A 12,611-nucleotide genomic window follows, 5' to 3' on the forward strand; every position below is an offset into this window, starting at 1 on the left:
CTGCCCACAAAGAGTTTATGGTATAGTGGAGGAACACAGCAAAGTCACCGATTAATATATATTACAAATGGTGTGTTTTCAAGGAGAGATAGGTTCTGTGAGAGAGCACAATTAGAGATTTGATTTAGAGGTGAGCAGGGTGTGACTGAGGGAATAACATTGTCTGAGGGCCAGGAGGTGCCTAGGGGTTAACCTTGGGGATGATGGGCAGGATAGCATTCTAGGTGGAGAGATAGCAGGAGTGGCAGCTTTAAGTCAGGAAAGACCTTGATTCCACCGGTCCCACTACCCTTTCATTTTCACATCCTGACTCCTCACAACCTCCAGTAATCACATCACTACCCTTTCCCCATGCGAGATTCCCCACCCAGGTAAGAGCTATTTCTGCTTTCTCTCCCATGTGTGTCCATGCTCCCCACATAGTTAAGCTCTGAGTACTATATTCCTGAGTCTCTGTTCTCCATCCTCTGCTCTGAGGCCCAGGTTCCTGGTGCTTTTTCCCACAGGCAGAGCTGATCCGGAAGCAGGCCCAGGAGAAGTTTGAACTAAGTGAGAACTGTTCAGAGCGGCCTGGGCTGCGAGGAGCTGCTGGGGAGCAACTCAGCTTTGCTGCTGGACTGGTGTACTCGCTGAGCCTGCTGCAGGCCACGCTACACCGCTATGAGCAGTAAGTGACTCCTGACTCCCTCACCCCAGGGTCGGGGTCCAGGATTGGCCAGAACTGAGATAGCCTGGCAGACTCTAGCCTCACAGTGCCCTTCTCTGGTCTCTAGTGCCCTCTCTCAGTGCAGTGTGGATGTGTATAAGAAAGTGGGCAGCCTCTACCCTGAGATGAGTGCCCATGAGCGCTCCTTGGATTTCCTCATTGAACTGCTGCACAAGGATCAGCTGGATGAGACTGTCAATGTGGAGCCTCTCACCAAGGCCATCAAGTACTATCAGGTGTGGGGCAAGAATTTGGGCTTGGGGCAGGAGGCAGGGAAGCTTTCACTTGATGGGGGCTCTTACTAATATATTCAAGGTTGTATGTCCCATGCTTGCTGCTTGAGGCCTGGTTTGCTCTTAGATGAACTCTCCATATGATGCAGCTCCTTGAGGGCTTTGGATTCTCTTGTACCTCCAGAGACCCATGATGATCAGGGCTCAAACTACAGTTTGGGAAGAACTCCCCACCCCCTCCAGGGCCTAAAAGTTGTCTGTCTGTTATCTCTCCTCAGCATCTGTACAGCATCCACCTTGCCGAACAGCCTGAGGACTGTACTATGCAGCTGGCTGACCACATTAAGGTGAAGTATCTGGGCCAGTGATTGAGCCCCCATGGAGATCAGAAATGGAGGGCATCAGGTCAAGAGATCAGGCACCCAAGAAGTGTCACATAAGATTAGGGCAGAGTTACCAAAGCCATATCAGGGAAACTAGAGGACCTACTTATGTATGGGGGTCAGCAGAGGATGGGGACTTCTTAGAGATGTTGATAAGGCAGAAGGGCTCCTGCTGGGGGCTGATGATTGCATGCTTCTATCCTCACAGTTCACGCAGAGTGCTCTGGACTGCATGAGTGTGGAGGTAGGACGGCTGCGTGCCTTCTTGCAGGTGAGAACACATCTAGATCTGTGTGAGCTCCTCTTCTTTCTTAGTCCTCACTTCCTTACTCCGAGCCTTAATGCTAACTTGGTTCTCCATCCATTTTCTTTTTCCTGAGTAGGGTGGGCAGGAGGCTACAGATATTGCCCTCCTGCTCCGGGATCTGGAAACTTCATGCAGTGACATCCGCCAGTTCTGCAAGAAGATCCGAAGGCGAATGCCAGGGACAGATGCTCCTGGGATCCCAGCTGCACTGGCCTTTGGACCACAGGTTTAAGGCTGCAACTGGGGAAGGGAAGGAAACTGAGTAGAAACATGAAGGGCATAGCACTTGAAGATCTGGATCTGGTTAGGGGACAAAAATGGTTTTGGGGTAGCTGGAAACTGTGGTGCTGAACCCAGGGTTGACTCCTGACTCTGGCCTGGCACACAGGTATCTGACACGCTCCTAGACTGCAGGAAACACTTGACGTGGGTCGTGGCTGTGCTGCAGGAGGTGGCAGCTGCTGCTGCCCAGCTCATTGCCCCACTGGCAGAGAATGAGGGGCTACTTGTGGCTGCTCTGGAGGAACTGGCTTTCAAAGCAAGCGAGCAGGTGGGCCTGGATGGCTGGGTAGAAGGTGTGGGGAGAGTTAGTGACCAGTGTGGGGCTTTTACTTCTGCCCTTGGCTCCTGCAGATCTATGGGACCCCCTCCAGCAGCCCCTATGAGTGTCTGCGCCAGTCATGCAACATCCTCATCAGTACCATGAACAAGCTGGCCACAGCCATGCAGGAGGGGGAGTATGATGCAGAGCGGCCCCCCAGCAAGGTAGGTGGAGATTTCCTTGGAGAAGTTGCCGAGGCCTGTAGGAGTAAGACTTGCAGAGCTACTGCTAGTTGTGGGAGGACGGGGAGACAGGAGGAAGGCATCTGGAGAGCACCATCCTGCCTAGAAGGCAGGGTTTTCCCTGTAACTGGATCTCTCTGTAAGGAGCACAGTGATGATCTCTTCTCTCCACCCTCACTTTCTCACCCGCTACCGACCATTCCTTAGCCTCCACCGGTTGAACTGCGGGCTGCTGCCCTTCGTGCAGAGATCACAGATGCTGAAGGCCTGGGTTTGAAGCTCGAAGATCGAGAGACAGTTATTAAGGAGTTGAAGAAGTCACTCAAGATTAAGGTGAGGGTATTGTAGGCTCAGGATCTGGGGGCCAGGAAATTGGTAGGACTCAGGAAAGCAGTGAGTGTTGGGGATCGGGACCAAGACGGCTTGGGAGTTAAGGGGAGAAGTGGGGCCTGCAATCAGTGGGAGCTGTAGTGAGCCCTCAGGGAACCTACTATCTCATGGTCTAGCCCCCAGTTTCCAGGGACTGTGGGGAGGATGTCAGGGATCTAGAAGTTCTGTCCTTGTCCAGGGAGAGGAGCTAAGTGAGGCCAATGTGCGGCTGAGCCTCCTGGAGAAGAAGTTGGACAGTGCTGCCAAGGATGCAGATGAGCGCATCGAGAAAGTCCAGACTCGGCTGGAGGAGACCCAGGCACTGCTGCGAAAGAAGGAGAAGTCAGGCACTTTCCCTGGGGCCTTGCTTCCTCTAATCCTCCCACTGCTGGAGCTCTCTGCCTCCTAACCCATACCCCTACTCAGGTTCTCTTATAGTGAGACTCCCCATTTTCTTTACCCACTGCCAACCCCATTGCATCACCCCAGCCTAAGCCTGTGCTGCTCTGCCCTGGCTCCTCACTGGCAGGGCTATTCCAAGGACCTCTCAGGACTGAATAGTCAAGGAGTGCTTTGGAGAAGGGACACTGCCAAAGCCCAGATTCTCTTTCACAGAGAGTTTGAGGAGACAATGGATGCACTCCAGGCTGACATCGACCAGCTGGAGGCAGAGAAGGCAGAACTAAAGCAGCGTCTGAACAGCCAGTCCAAACGCACGATTGAGGGACTCCGGGGCCCTCCTCCTTCAGGCATTGCTACTCTGGTCTCTGGCATTGCTGGTGGTGAGTACTGTGGAATAGGCAGCACTAGCACAGAGGAGATTGTCTTCTCTCCTGTCCTTGGCCTCATTTTGACCTCTGCCCCACCCCCCTTACCCCCGGGTATTCAGCCAGGAACATGCTTACACAGTTTCACTCTGTGCCAGTTTTCACCAAGTTTTCCCTTCCGCTGAAGATATGTGCTGAGTTTCTCTGGGCAAAGGAGGGCATTACTAAATTGTTAATGAGGCTCAGAATAATGATGACAGTTGGTCTCTAGTAGATGTCCTTTCTGGCTCTGTAATCTGACCTTTCTGCCCAGCCCTATATCCCAGAGGGTTGTCAGCCAGCAGCAGGCTGGGCTGACTCTCCTGGGGCATCCAGCCCTGCCCGATACCTGCTCTTGATTGCTTCTCTGCTTGGACACTGTGTTTTCTCACTGAGTTCATGTGGCTTCATTCTATGATGTGGTCATATCTTCCACTGCTGAATTATCCCAGTTTCACTTGGGGCTTGTGTTTTGACCTTTGTCTAGTCACTCAGTATAGTCAGGGCTCCTCACCTAGAGTTTTTCTGGTTACCAGTTCTAGCCTCCCCAGTTTCCTGACTCAGGAGGTGGCTGCTGCTGTCTTTGTTCTCCTCTGCCCTATAGTTTGTTTTGTTTACTCTCCAGTTTCTCACTTAACCTTCTCACCTCCAGAAGACAGGCTTTTTGCCCTGGAATTAAACCCTTAGGGCCTCCAGACTTTCCCAGCTGCTCCTGAGTCTTGTCAGCTGACCTCACCTACATAGAGTCTTTGACAAAGTCTCTGTCACTGACACCCCTTGATCTTGGGAGGTGACCAAGTACCTTCTTGACTTTAGGCTCTTGTGGTACAGACAGCTCTGTGTTCTTTGGAGAGAGTTTCCAGGATTACTACTTTGTGTTGTTTTTAGCACTCTTGAAACAAACATTAGCACTCTTTAAACAAGCATAGTTCTGAATTTATGAAACTTCCCACCAAAAAAGAAGGTCTTTTGCCTCAGAGCAATGGGGAATCCTTAGGAGCAAGGGAGTGTGTTTGCATCCCCAACTTAAGCTTTGCTGCTGGTGAGCACTAAGGGTGCAGACATATTGGGGTCTCTGGAGCATTCTCCGTGCCCTTCTTGGAGATGGCATCTGAGACAGGGAGGCAGGAACAGCCTCATGTTCCAAGTACTTTGTACAATGCACACTCTCTTTGCCACTGTTCTTCACACATTGTACCCTGTCTTGTGGCCTCACTCCTGTTTGGTGTCTTTCTTTAACACATATCCGCTCGTCCCCAAAGATAGGTGGCAGAGAGTCTTGTTAGAGAAAGTATGATGATTAGGAAAAGGGTTTTCCTGCAGGTTGTGTCTAGGATTCCTCTGGTGTGTCCCCGTAACCCCCAAATCACCTAACTCCTCTCTCCTCTTTTCCTGCTCCCCCATGGGCTATCCCGAGCACAGAAGAACAGCAGCGAGGTAGAGACCCACTCTGGCCAGGGGTTACCAGGCTGGTGGGAGTTGGAGCTAAGGGAGCAGGGTGGAGGGGGAAGCCAGGACTGGAGATGGGTGATGGGGGGATGAGGAAAGGGGAAGAGTAGGAATGGAGCCCAATTTTCAACCCTTTCCACTTGGGGCTGATGAGATTTTTTATGGTCCCCACAGGAGCCATCCCTGGGCAGGCTCCAGGGTCTGTGCCAGGCCCAGGGCTGGTGAAGGACTCACCACTGCTGCTTCAGCAGATCTCTGCCATGAGGCTGCACATCTCCCAGCTCCAGCATGAGAACAGCATCCTCAAGGTGAGGGAGCCACGGGGAGGACTGGGATGGGAGATGGAGCATATTTGCCCTATTGATGATAGATGACAGGGGCCTCCTAGCACCTCTTACCACTATCCTTCTTTTTTCATCCACAGGGAGCCCAGATGAAGGCATCCTTGGCATCCCTGCCCCCTCTGCATGTTGCAAAACTATCCCATGAGGGCCCTGGCAGTGAGTTACCAGCTGGAGCGCTGTATCGTAAGACCAGCCAGCTGCTGGAGACATTGAATCAATTGAGCACACACACGCACGTAGTAGACATCACTCGCACCAGCCCTGGTATGTACCTGCCAACCCCCAAGATGAATAAAACTGCCCCCTCCACTTGGCCCAGGGATTTAGCCCCTGCTCAGGTGGTTCCCCCACCACAGAAGCTCTTCCCAGCAGTGTTCTTTGGCTTCACTGTTCAGTTTGTTTGATTCACTCACTCTCTCTCAAGTACTTGTTCTGTTAGAGAGTCTTATACCTGCACCCCTAACCCTTAATCCAGTAGAACTGCCTGCCTGCGCCTTGGTGGGCCTCACCAGCTTTCTCTCCCCACAGCTGCCAAGAGCCCGTCGGCCCAACTTATGGAGCAAGTGGCTCAGCTTAAGTCCCTGAGTGACACCATCGAGAAGCTCAAGGTCAGCTCAGTTTGCCAGGCAGAGCTCACTTCACAGCGTAAACTGGTGGAGCCAGGCACTTGTGGAGTTCCTCTGAGCCCAGCCCTGTGCTAGACAGCAATTGGGGAGGAGATGGAAGGGAAGGCAGGGTTCTTGCCTTGGAAGCTCAATGTCTGAGTGCAAACAGAAGACAGATTCTCATAACAAAATGGATAAGCTAGGGTAATCTTTAGAGTGACTGGTTCAGGCTTTAGCTTCCATCAGAGCTGAGATCATTGTGGGGTAGAATGGTTGGGCGTGGCTTCCCAAGGGCGGTAGAATGTGAGTTGGGCCTTACAGGATGAGGACTTGCAAAGTAAGGAGGAGTGCTGGTGTGGGGATGGGGTTGGAGATGAGAGCAAAAGTATGTTGATATAGAGGACTAAGTCCCTGCCCCCTTGGTATTAGTGTCTCTGTGAAACCACGTGGTCTTGTGCTAGCCTGTGGGGGTCCCATAAATGAACCCTTGTCTTCCTCTCCCCTTCCCTAGGATGAGGTCCTCAAGGAGACAGTATCTCAGCGCCCTGGAGCCACAGTACCCACTGACTTTGCCACCTTCCCTTCATCAGCCTTCCTCAGGGTGAGGGGGAGCATGGGGTGGAGGATGGGACAGTGTGGAGAGCTCAGGCGGGCCCCCCTCTCCTCCAGAATTGGAGGAGGCCTTTGGAGTCTCAGGTCTAACAACTGCATACCTTGGGTTATCTGGCCAAATTTTACTTACAAGTAACTCAGAAGTGCTTACAGTGCTTTGAAATTCCAATATTTTAGCACCTAAACACCTTCCGTGACTTTTGACACCAGGAGGGCCTCAAAACTCCCTTGTCAGATTATGTATCCCCATTCTAATTTGAAAAATGTGGTCACAATAGCCCAGGATCTCAGAAGCCCTAGTCACCCAGGAGCTGCCTTGGTCTCAGTGCTCAGGGACCCCTTCAGTGGCCCACAGCTCAAGTGAGCCCCTGACCTGGAGTCTTTTTCTCCTCATCAACCACCAGGCCAAGGAGGAGCAGCAGGATGACACAGTCTACATGGGCAAAGTGACCTTCTCATGTGCGGCTGGTTTTGGACAGCGACACCGGCTGGTGCTGACCCAGGAGCAGCTGCACCAGCTTCACAGTCGCCTCATCTCCTAAGCACTCCTTTCCCCTGCTGTCCCCTTCGACCCTCAGCCCTCTGGTGCCGCTCTGCCCGATGCACAGCCACCTCAGCCAGCCCCCAGGTAGAAACGTGGGTTAAGCTCTTCCTGCCCCGTTCAGCTTCACTCCCACCCTTTCAGCGTCCTGCCCCTTCACCTTGACCCGGGTTCCCCCACTCCCATTCCCTGGCCTCTGCCATAATTTGTTGTTCAACTGCTCCCTCCTTCCTGAGGGGCCTCAGGGCTTGTGGGGGGTAGGCTGAGACCCCACCACCAAAGGTTAAGTGAGGTCCCCTTGATTGAGGACTTCACCCCTTGATTAAAGCAACTTCTGCTTCAGTGCTTCCTGTGTGGTGTTGAGAGTGGGACTTGGGCCATTAAGCTCACAGCAGGAATGGAGGAGAAGCGATGCTGAGGAAGCTTTGGCTGTATCAAATTTGAGGTCTCCTCTTCGTAGTGACCAGAAGAATGCTGTTTCTAAAATTCATGTGCAGTAAGTTACTCTAACCAAGAAGGAAAGGGCTAGACTTAGGACTAGGTACCTAAGTTCATTTATGGAGTCAGGAGGGCTGGGAGGGTGTAGCCTCTGCCAACCCTGCCTCTGCTTCCTGTAGCTTCCACTGCTCTTTAGTCCAATTTTTGGAGCTGGAGTAATGATATGATCACCACCCCAGCCAATTTTCTGATGTACTGGCCAGTCTTCCCATAAGACCTGGGGTCTCTCAGAGGGAATATTTACTAAATAAGGGAAAACTAAAGTGGCATACTAGTAAAGGATAGAAGGTACAAAAGCTACTCCCAAACCCCACCATAAATTAGTATCACCTGGGGAGTTTCTTTTAAAATGTAACAGATTTCTGGTCTTGACCCAGACCTACTGAAAATACTTCCAGAGTTGGGACTCATTAGGCTGGTAAACAGCACCCCAGCATTGTAGATATTAGCCCCAGTTTAGATTAGTTGGCTAGCTCCTTTATATTCTCTTTTTTTCCCTCTTGGGGAGAGAAGTCCAGTTCAGACTCCCAAAAGGCTCTGATCTAGATGCAGAAAGAGACCCTTGACCCTGCAGAGTGCTAGGCCTAAACTAGGCCAGACCCTCTGCTCTTCTGCTTTCTGTCTTGAGGGGAAGGGCAGACAGGAGGAGGGGTGCTTGAAGGTGGGCGTCCAGGGGCCATATTCTCAATGACTATACTGTCTGGGAGGTCAGTGGGTTATGGTGTTTGAATGCCTGCTCTGTACCTTGGCTCTTCTCACCTGGGATTCCGAGAGAAAATGATTTGATGACTTTTCCTCAATACTCTCAATGATGGTACACAACCAGTGTCATTCCAGATGCATAGGATATAATGCATTACATATGAGGGATTAATTCTCACAGAACTGGTTGAGAAGGGTTATTATTGTGTCTTGAACCAGAGAGTCTTCACCTCACGTCTCCAAATTGGGCTCTGCTAGGGCAAGGAAATCACAGACCACACTGTCCTTTCCTTGGGATTGGATGCTACCCAAGCTGCTGACCTGCCTTCTGATTGGTGTGGTTAAGACACCGAGGCCAAGCAACTTCTGGTGGCACTTTGAAAGGAGAATGGGGATTTTTGTTCTATCCTTTTCCCTTGGTGGCAGTTTCTCACTACTTAAACTGCTGCTCTCTTGAATGCCGAATTCATTCACCCAATTATTTGTTGGCTATCACCCTGTGAGTGCCCCACAGGTATCTTAAGAGTCAGCATGTCCAAAACTGAAATCATCTCTTCTGTGTCCTACATGTGACAAGCCACAAACCTGGATATCCTTGACTCCTTCTTTGATCTCCTTAGCTAATTTAGTTATCCAGTCCTGTTCAGTTTGTCCTTCATTACTGTCTCTCAAATTTGTCCACTTTTTTTACATCCACGAACTTTGTCTATAAATAACTTCTTGCTCTGGGCACTTCAGCAGTTTTTAAACTGGTTACGCTACCTCCATTGCCTCTCTTCAACCAGTTCTACACATCGATATGAGGGACCTTTCCAAAATGCATACTGGGCCATGTCACTCCCCAGTTTAAATCCTGAAATGATTTCTTCAACTAGATTTAAAATTTACATAAGATCCTGAAATGGTTCCTCTATGTGTCTAGATTTTAAAATTTAAATTCACTAGAATGGCACATGAGACCATCAATGATTTGGGTCCTGTCCACCTCTCCAGCCTCTCCCGATGTGCCAGGTGGTTCAGCTTTAGTGAACCCCTGCAGTTTCCTTGCCACCCTGTGCTCTCTTAGGCCTCTTCCTACCACGCAGAATGCCATCTACCTCCTTCTCTCCACTCTACCTCCCTGCCCTCGCCCCATCCCCATTCCTCAGCTGACATCCTGTCCATTTATTAAGATAGCTCTGGCAATGCCATCTCAGGAAATCTCCAATCCCTATGGCCTGTTAGGTGCTCCTCTTCTTGAGGCAGCAAAAGATACAGACCTTTTTTTCAGGTGTGCTTGGATTTAGTTGCTTTGTGACTTTGGCAAGGTTTCTAATCTCTGATCTGTTTTCTTACCTGCAGAATGGAAAAATGATATCTTACAGGGTTGTTATGAAGGTCAAATGAGATAGTGCATGCAAGCATCAAGCACTGTGCTGGCACACAGTAGCCTTGCTTCTCTTCTCCAGTATGTGCTCCTACTACGCTACTTTATGCCAGTAAGCATCTGTTTCTATTTTAAGTGTTAGTTAACTCCTCTCCCACTTCAGACAGGAGTTCCTTTAGGGTGTCTTCCATCTCTGCATCCTGCCAAATACAAGTAAAGGGCACGTATTTGAGGAGGAGGAAGATGACTTTTATTTTGGACATGAGTTTGAGGTGCTTGTGAGAATGTACAAGCAGAGATGTCCATTTGGCAGTTGGAACCTGCTGGGTCTGGAGCTCAGCAGAGATGTCCAGATTGAAGATAGGAAAAGTTTGGGGAGTGAGTTGGGAGTGTATCAATGGTGGTTGAAGGCATGGTTTGGGTGAGGTTACTGTCTGTATTCAAGTTACTAAGAAAACCGAATCTGAGGCAAAGCTAGTGTTAGCACTTTATTGGAGGGTGAAGTCTCAGAGCAGCGAGAGTGAGGGAAAGGAGGAAAAGAAAATCAAAGGTTGGTGTTAGTGAGTTGGCTCCTGCCTCACAAAGACAGCTAGTCACTTGCCCATGTTGGATGTCTCTGGATAGACTACACAGAAACACCATGACTGGCTAGAACATTGTATTTGGATTGATGGAGGGGAAATTCACCTGTTCTGCTTCCTGCCCATGCTTTACTGCTCAAAGTTTGCCATGGAGCCAGTGTTAGCTCCCCACTTTCTTGCTGGGATGATATTTCTTGGCCACTGCGAAAGCCAGATCCCATGCCTTGCGGCATGGCATTTAATCTAAGTCCTGCAATGGCAAGGGGAACAGAATGTGGTCACCGGCCTGTGGGAGTTAGTCAGCACAGAGCAAGCAGCTGGACACCTGGGAGTCAGGTGAGGCTGAGAGAATCTGAAGCAGCAAGTTACCTCAGGAGAGTATTCAGAGGGAAGGGAAGGTAGAGCCCTGGGAAACCCTGAGAGTAAAGAGCCTGCAGCCTGAAGGGGCATCCACTGCAAGCAGAGGGCCCCTGTAGAAAGCATTGTCACAGAGCCAAGGGAGGAGAGAGATTGAGCAGCTCAGAGGGCAATCAAATTCTGGGAAGTGGCCATTGTGATTCAGAGATGCCTGATGAGCTGGCCAGGGCAGTCTCCATGGAATAGAGGAAACAAACTGGGTTGTGATGGCAAGAAAGGGGAGACAGCAGCTCATGCTCACTGTGTGTCCTGGGTGGCATCCATTCATGGGGATTGTGGAGAATGGATAGCCAGGCAGATGACCAGGGGAATGATTTCTGGAAACTGGGGATGTGATGGTGGGGGAGAGGCCTGGCGAGGTGCTCTGTGTACCAAGGATGGAGTATAGCATAGTAACAGCCACCTTTGATTCATCCAAAGCCAGAAATGCCAGTGTGACAAAACCAAGCAGACCGGCAGTTGGCAGGGGTAGGATATGAACATTCTCAACTCTGTTCCCTAGGAGCTTCTCTCTTTTGGTGGGTTTTGGGCAGTTTCCTAGGGTTAACGTTACCTGCCCCAGCATGGAGGCAGCTTTGTGAAATAAGAATAGGGCTTATATTCCATCTCTTCCGCTATTGAGCTGTCTGAACGTGGGGAAGGTGCTTAACCTTTCAGCTTCAGTTTCTGTATTTGTAATAGGCCAATAGCACCTTCCTCAGGTGATATTCTTAGGTAATCTTCAGGGAGAAAATTAAATAACGTAGCATGCTTGATACAGGTATTTAAAAAAGGATACCTGGAAGAGGCTGATACTAAACAAATGGAAACAAAATAGAAGCACATTCCCAAGATGTACACTGTGACACACATAACCATCTTTTGAGCCCCAAAGGATTGGTAGCCCTGGCCAGGCGCGGTGGCTCACGCCTGTAATCCCAGCACTTTGGGAGGCTGAGGTGGGCGGATCACGAGGTCAAGAGATCGAGACCATCCTGGCCAACATGGTGAAACCCCATCTCTACTAAAATACAAAAATTAGCTGGGTGTTGTGGCGCATGCCTGTAGTCCCAGCTACTCGGGAGGCTGAGGCAGGAGAATCACTTGAACCCCAGGAGGCGGAGGTTGCAGTGAGCTGAGATCACGCCACTGCACTCCAGCCTGGCGACTGAGTGAGACTCCGTCTCAAAAAAAAAAAAGAAGAAGGATAGGTAGCCTTTAGTGCCCCAGCTTTCAGCTTGTTTCTGTGGGCAGCTACTGTCTTATTTTCTACCATCCAGGCACTGTTTTCTCCTCCTTTTAGCAGGCCAAGGCTGAGAGAGAGAGTCTAAATGTGGTGGCACGTCCCTCACCCCCTCCCACAATTTGCATTCACCTGTTTGGTTCACATTTTCAGTGCTCTGCCTCAGTGGGGAGCAGGGGTGGGGCAACACAAAGACCCAAATAGGCTGCTGGGTAATCCTAGGGAATGTACAAGGATGTACAAGGCCCCAGAGCTGAGTCTACCCTACACAGCCATGAGGCAAAAAGTGAATTAGGAACAGGTATGCTCTATAGCCCAGGTACTCTAGAAGTTTTATAGCACAGGTGACCTTGGCCACTGTCAAGTAGGCCCAGGGCACCTGGAGAACACTTAAGTCTGAGGGTGAGTGGTCCCTCCTGCTTCTCTGTGGTTATTGTTTCATGTAGCCAGCTTTTCTATGTGTATGGGTAGCATGACCATTCATCTAGCCTCCCTCCATCTCTATCATCCGTGCCACCCGAAACAGGTATTGCTACTCCCAGGGACAGAGGTCCTCAGAGGGGCAGCCTGGGACGTTTGGCCTACATTCCTTTTCCGAAGGCTGGGGAGTTTGGATGTGGGAATTGGACTCTTCTTGCTCAAATAACGGGTACCAGTGTAAATAGATGTCTCTCACCCTCTGTTTTG

General features: G+C 50.5%; 1 protein-coding gene across 16 annotated transcripts in view; it reads left to right on the forward strand.

Moving 5' to 3' along the window:
- Positions 1 to 7,483, forward strand: part of DCTN1 (dynactin subunit 1) — a 32,387-nt gene extending 24,904 nt beyond the window's left edge. For 8 of the 16 annotated variants that reach the window (XM_063594837.1, XM_063594839.1, XM_055107775.2 and 5 more), the window contains 16 exons: positions 507 to 667; positions 774 to 942; positions 1,218 to 1,286; positions 1,531 to 1,593; positions 1,706 to 1,855; positions 2,018 to 2,179; positions 2,263 to 2,394; positions 2,620 to 2,745; positions 2,981 to 3,123; positions 3,397 to 3,563; positions 5,010 to 5,024; positions 5,211 to 5,344; positions 5,461 to 5,644; positions 5,909 to 5,988; positions 6,497 to 6,586; positions 7,002 to 7,483. In XM_063594837.1, the coding sequence (XP_063450907.1) occupies positions 507 to 667; positions 774 to 942; positions 1,218 to 1,286; positions 1,531 to 1,593; positions 1,706 to 1,855; positions 2,018 to 2,179; positions 2,263 to 2,394; positions 2,620 to 2,745; positions 2,981 to 3,123; positions 3,397 to 3,563; positions 5,010 to 5,024; positions 5,211 to 5,344; positions 5,461 to 5,644; positions 5,909 to 5,988; positions 6,497 to 6,586; positions 7,002 to 7,139 (1,983 nt within the window). In that variant the 3' untranslated portion in view covers positions 7,140 to 7,483. The remainder of the gene's footprint in view (positions 1 to 506; positions 668 to 773; positions 943 to 1,217; positions 1,287 to 1,530; positions 1,594 to 1,705; positions 1,856 to 2,017; positions 2,180 to 2,262; positions 2,395 to 2,619; positions 2,746 to 2,980; positions 3,124 to 3,396; positions 3,564 to 5,009; positions 5,025 to 5,210; positions 5,345 to 5,460; positions 5,645 to 5,908; positions 5,989 to 6,496; positions 6,587 to 7,001) is intronic. The other 8 variants (XM_063594838.1, XM_055107774.2, XM_055107779.2 and 5 more) reach the window with 1 other exon arrangement.
- The last annotated feature ends 5,128 nt before the right edge of the window (positions 7,484 to 12,611 follow it).

This window comes from Pan paniscus, chromosome 12, assembly GCF_029289425.2.
Source record: "Pan paniscus chromosome 12, NHGRI_mPanPan1-v2.0_pri, whole genome shotgun sequence".
NCBI classification, from domain to species: domain Eukaryota; kingdom Metazoa; phylum Chordata; class Mammalia; order Primates; family Hominidae; genus Pan; species Pan paniscus.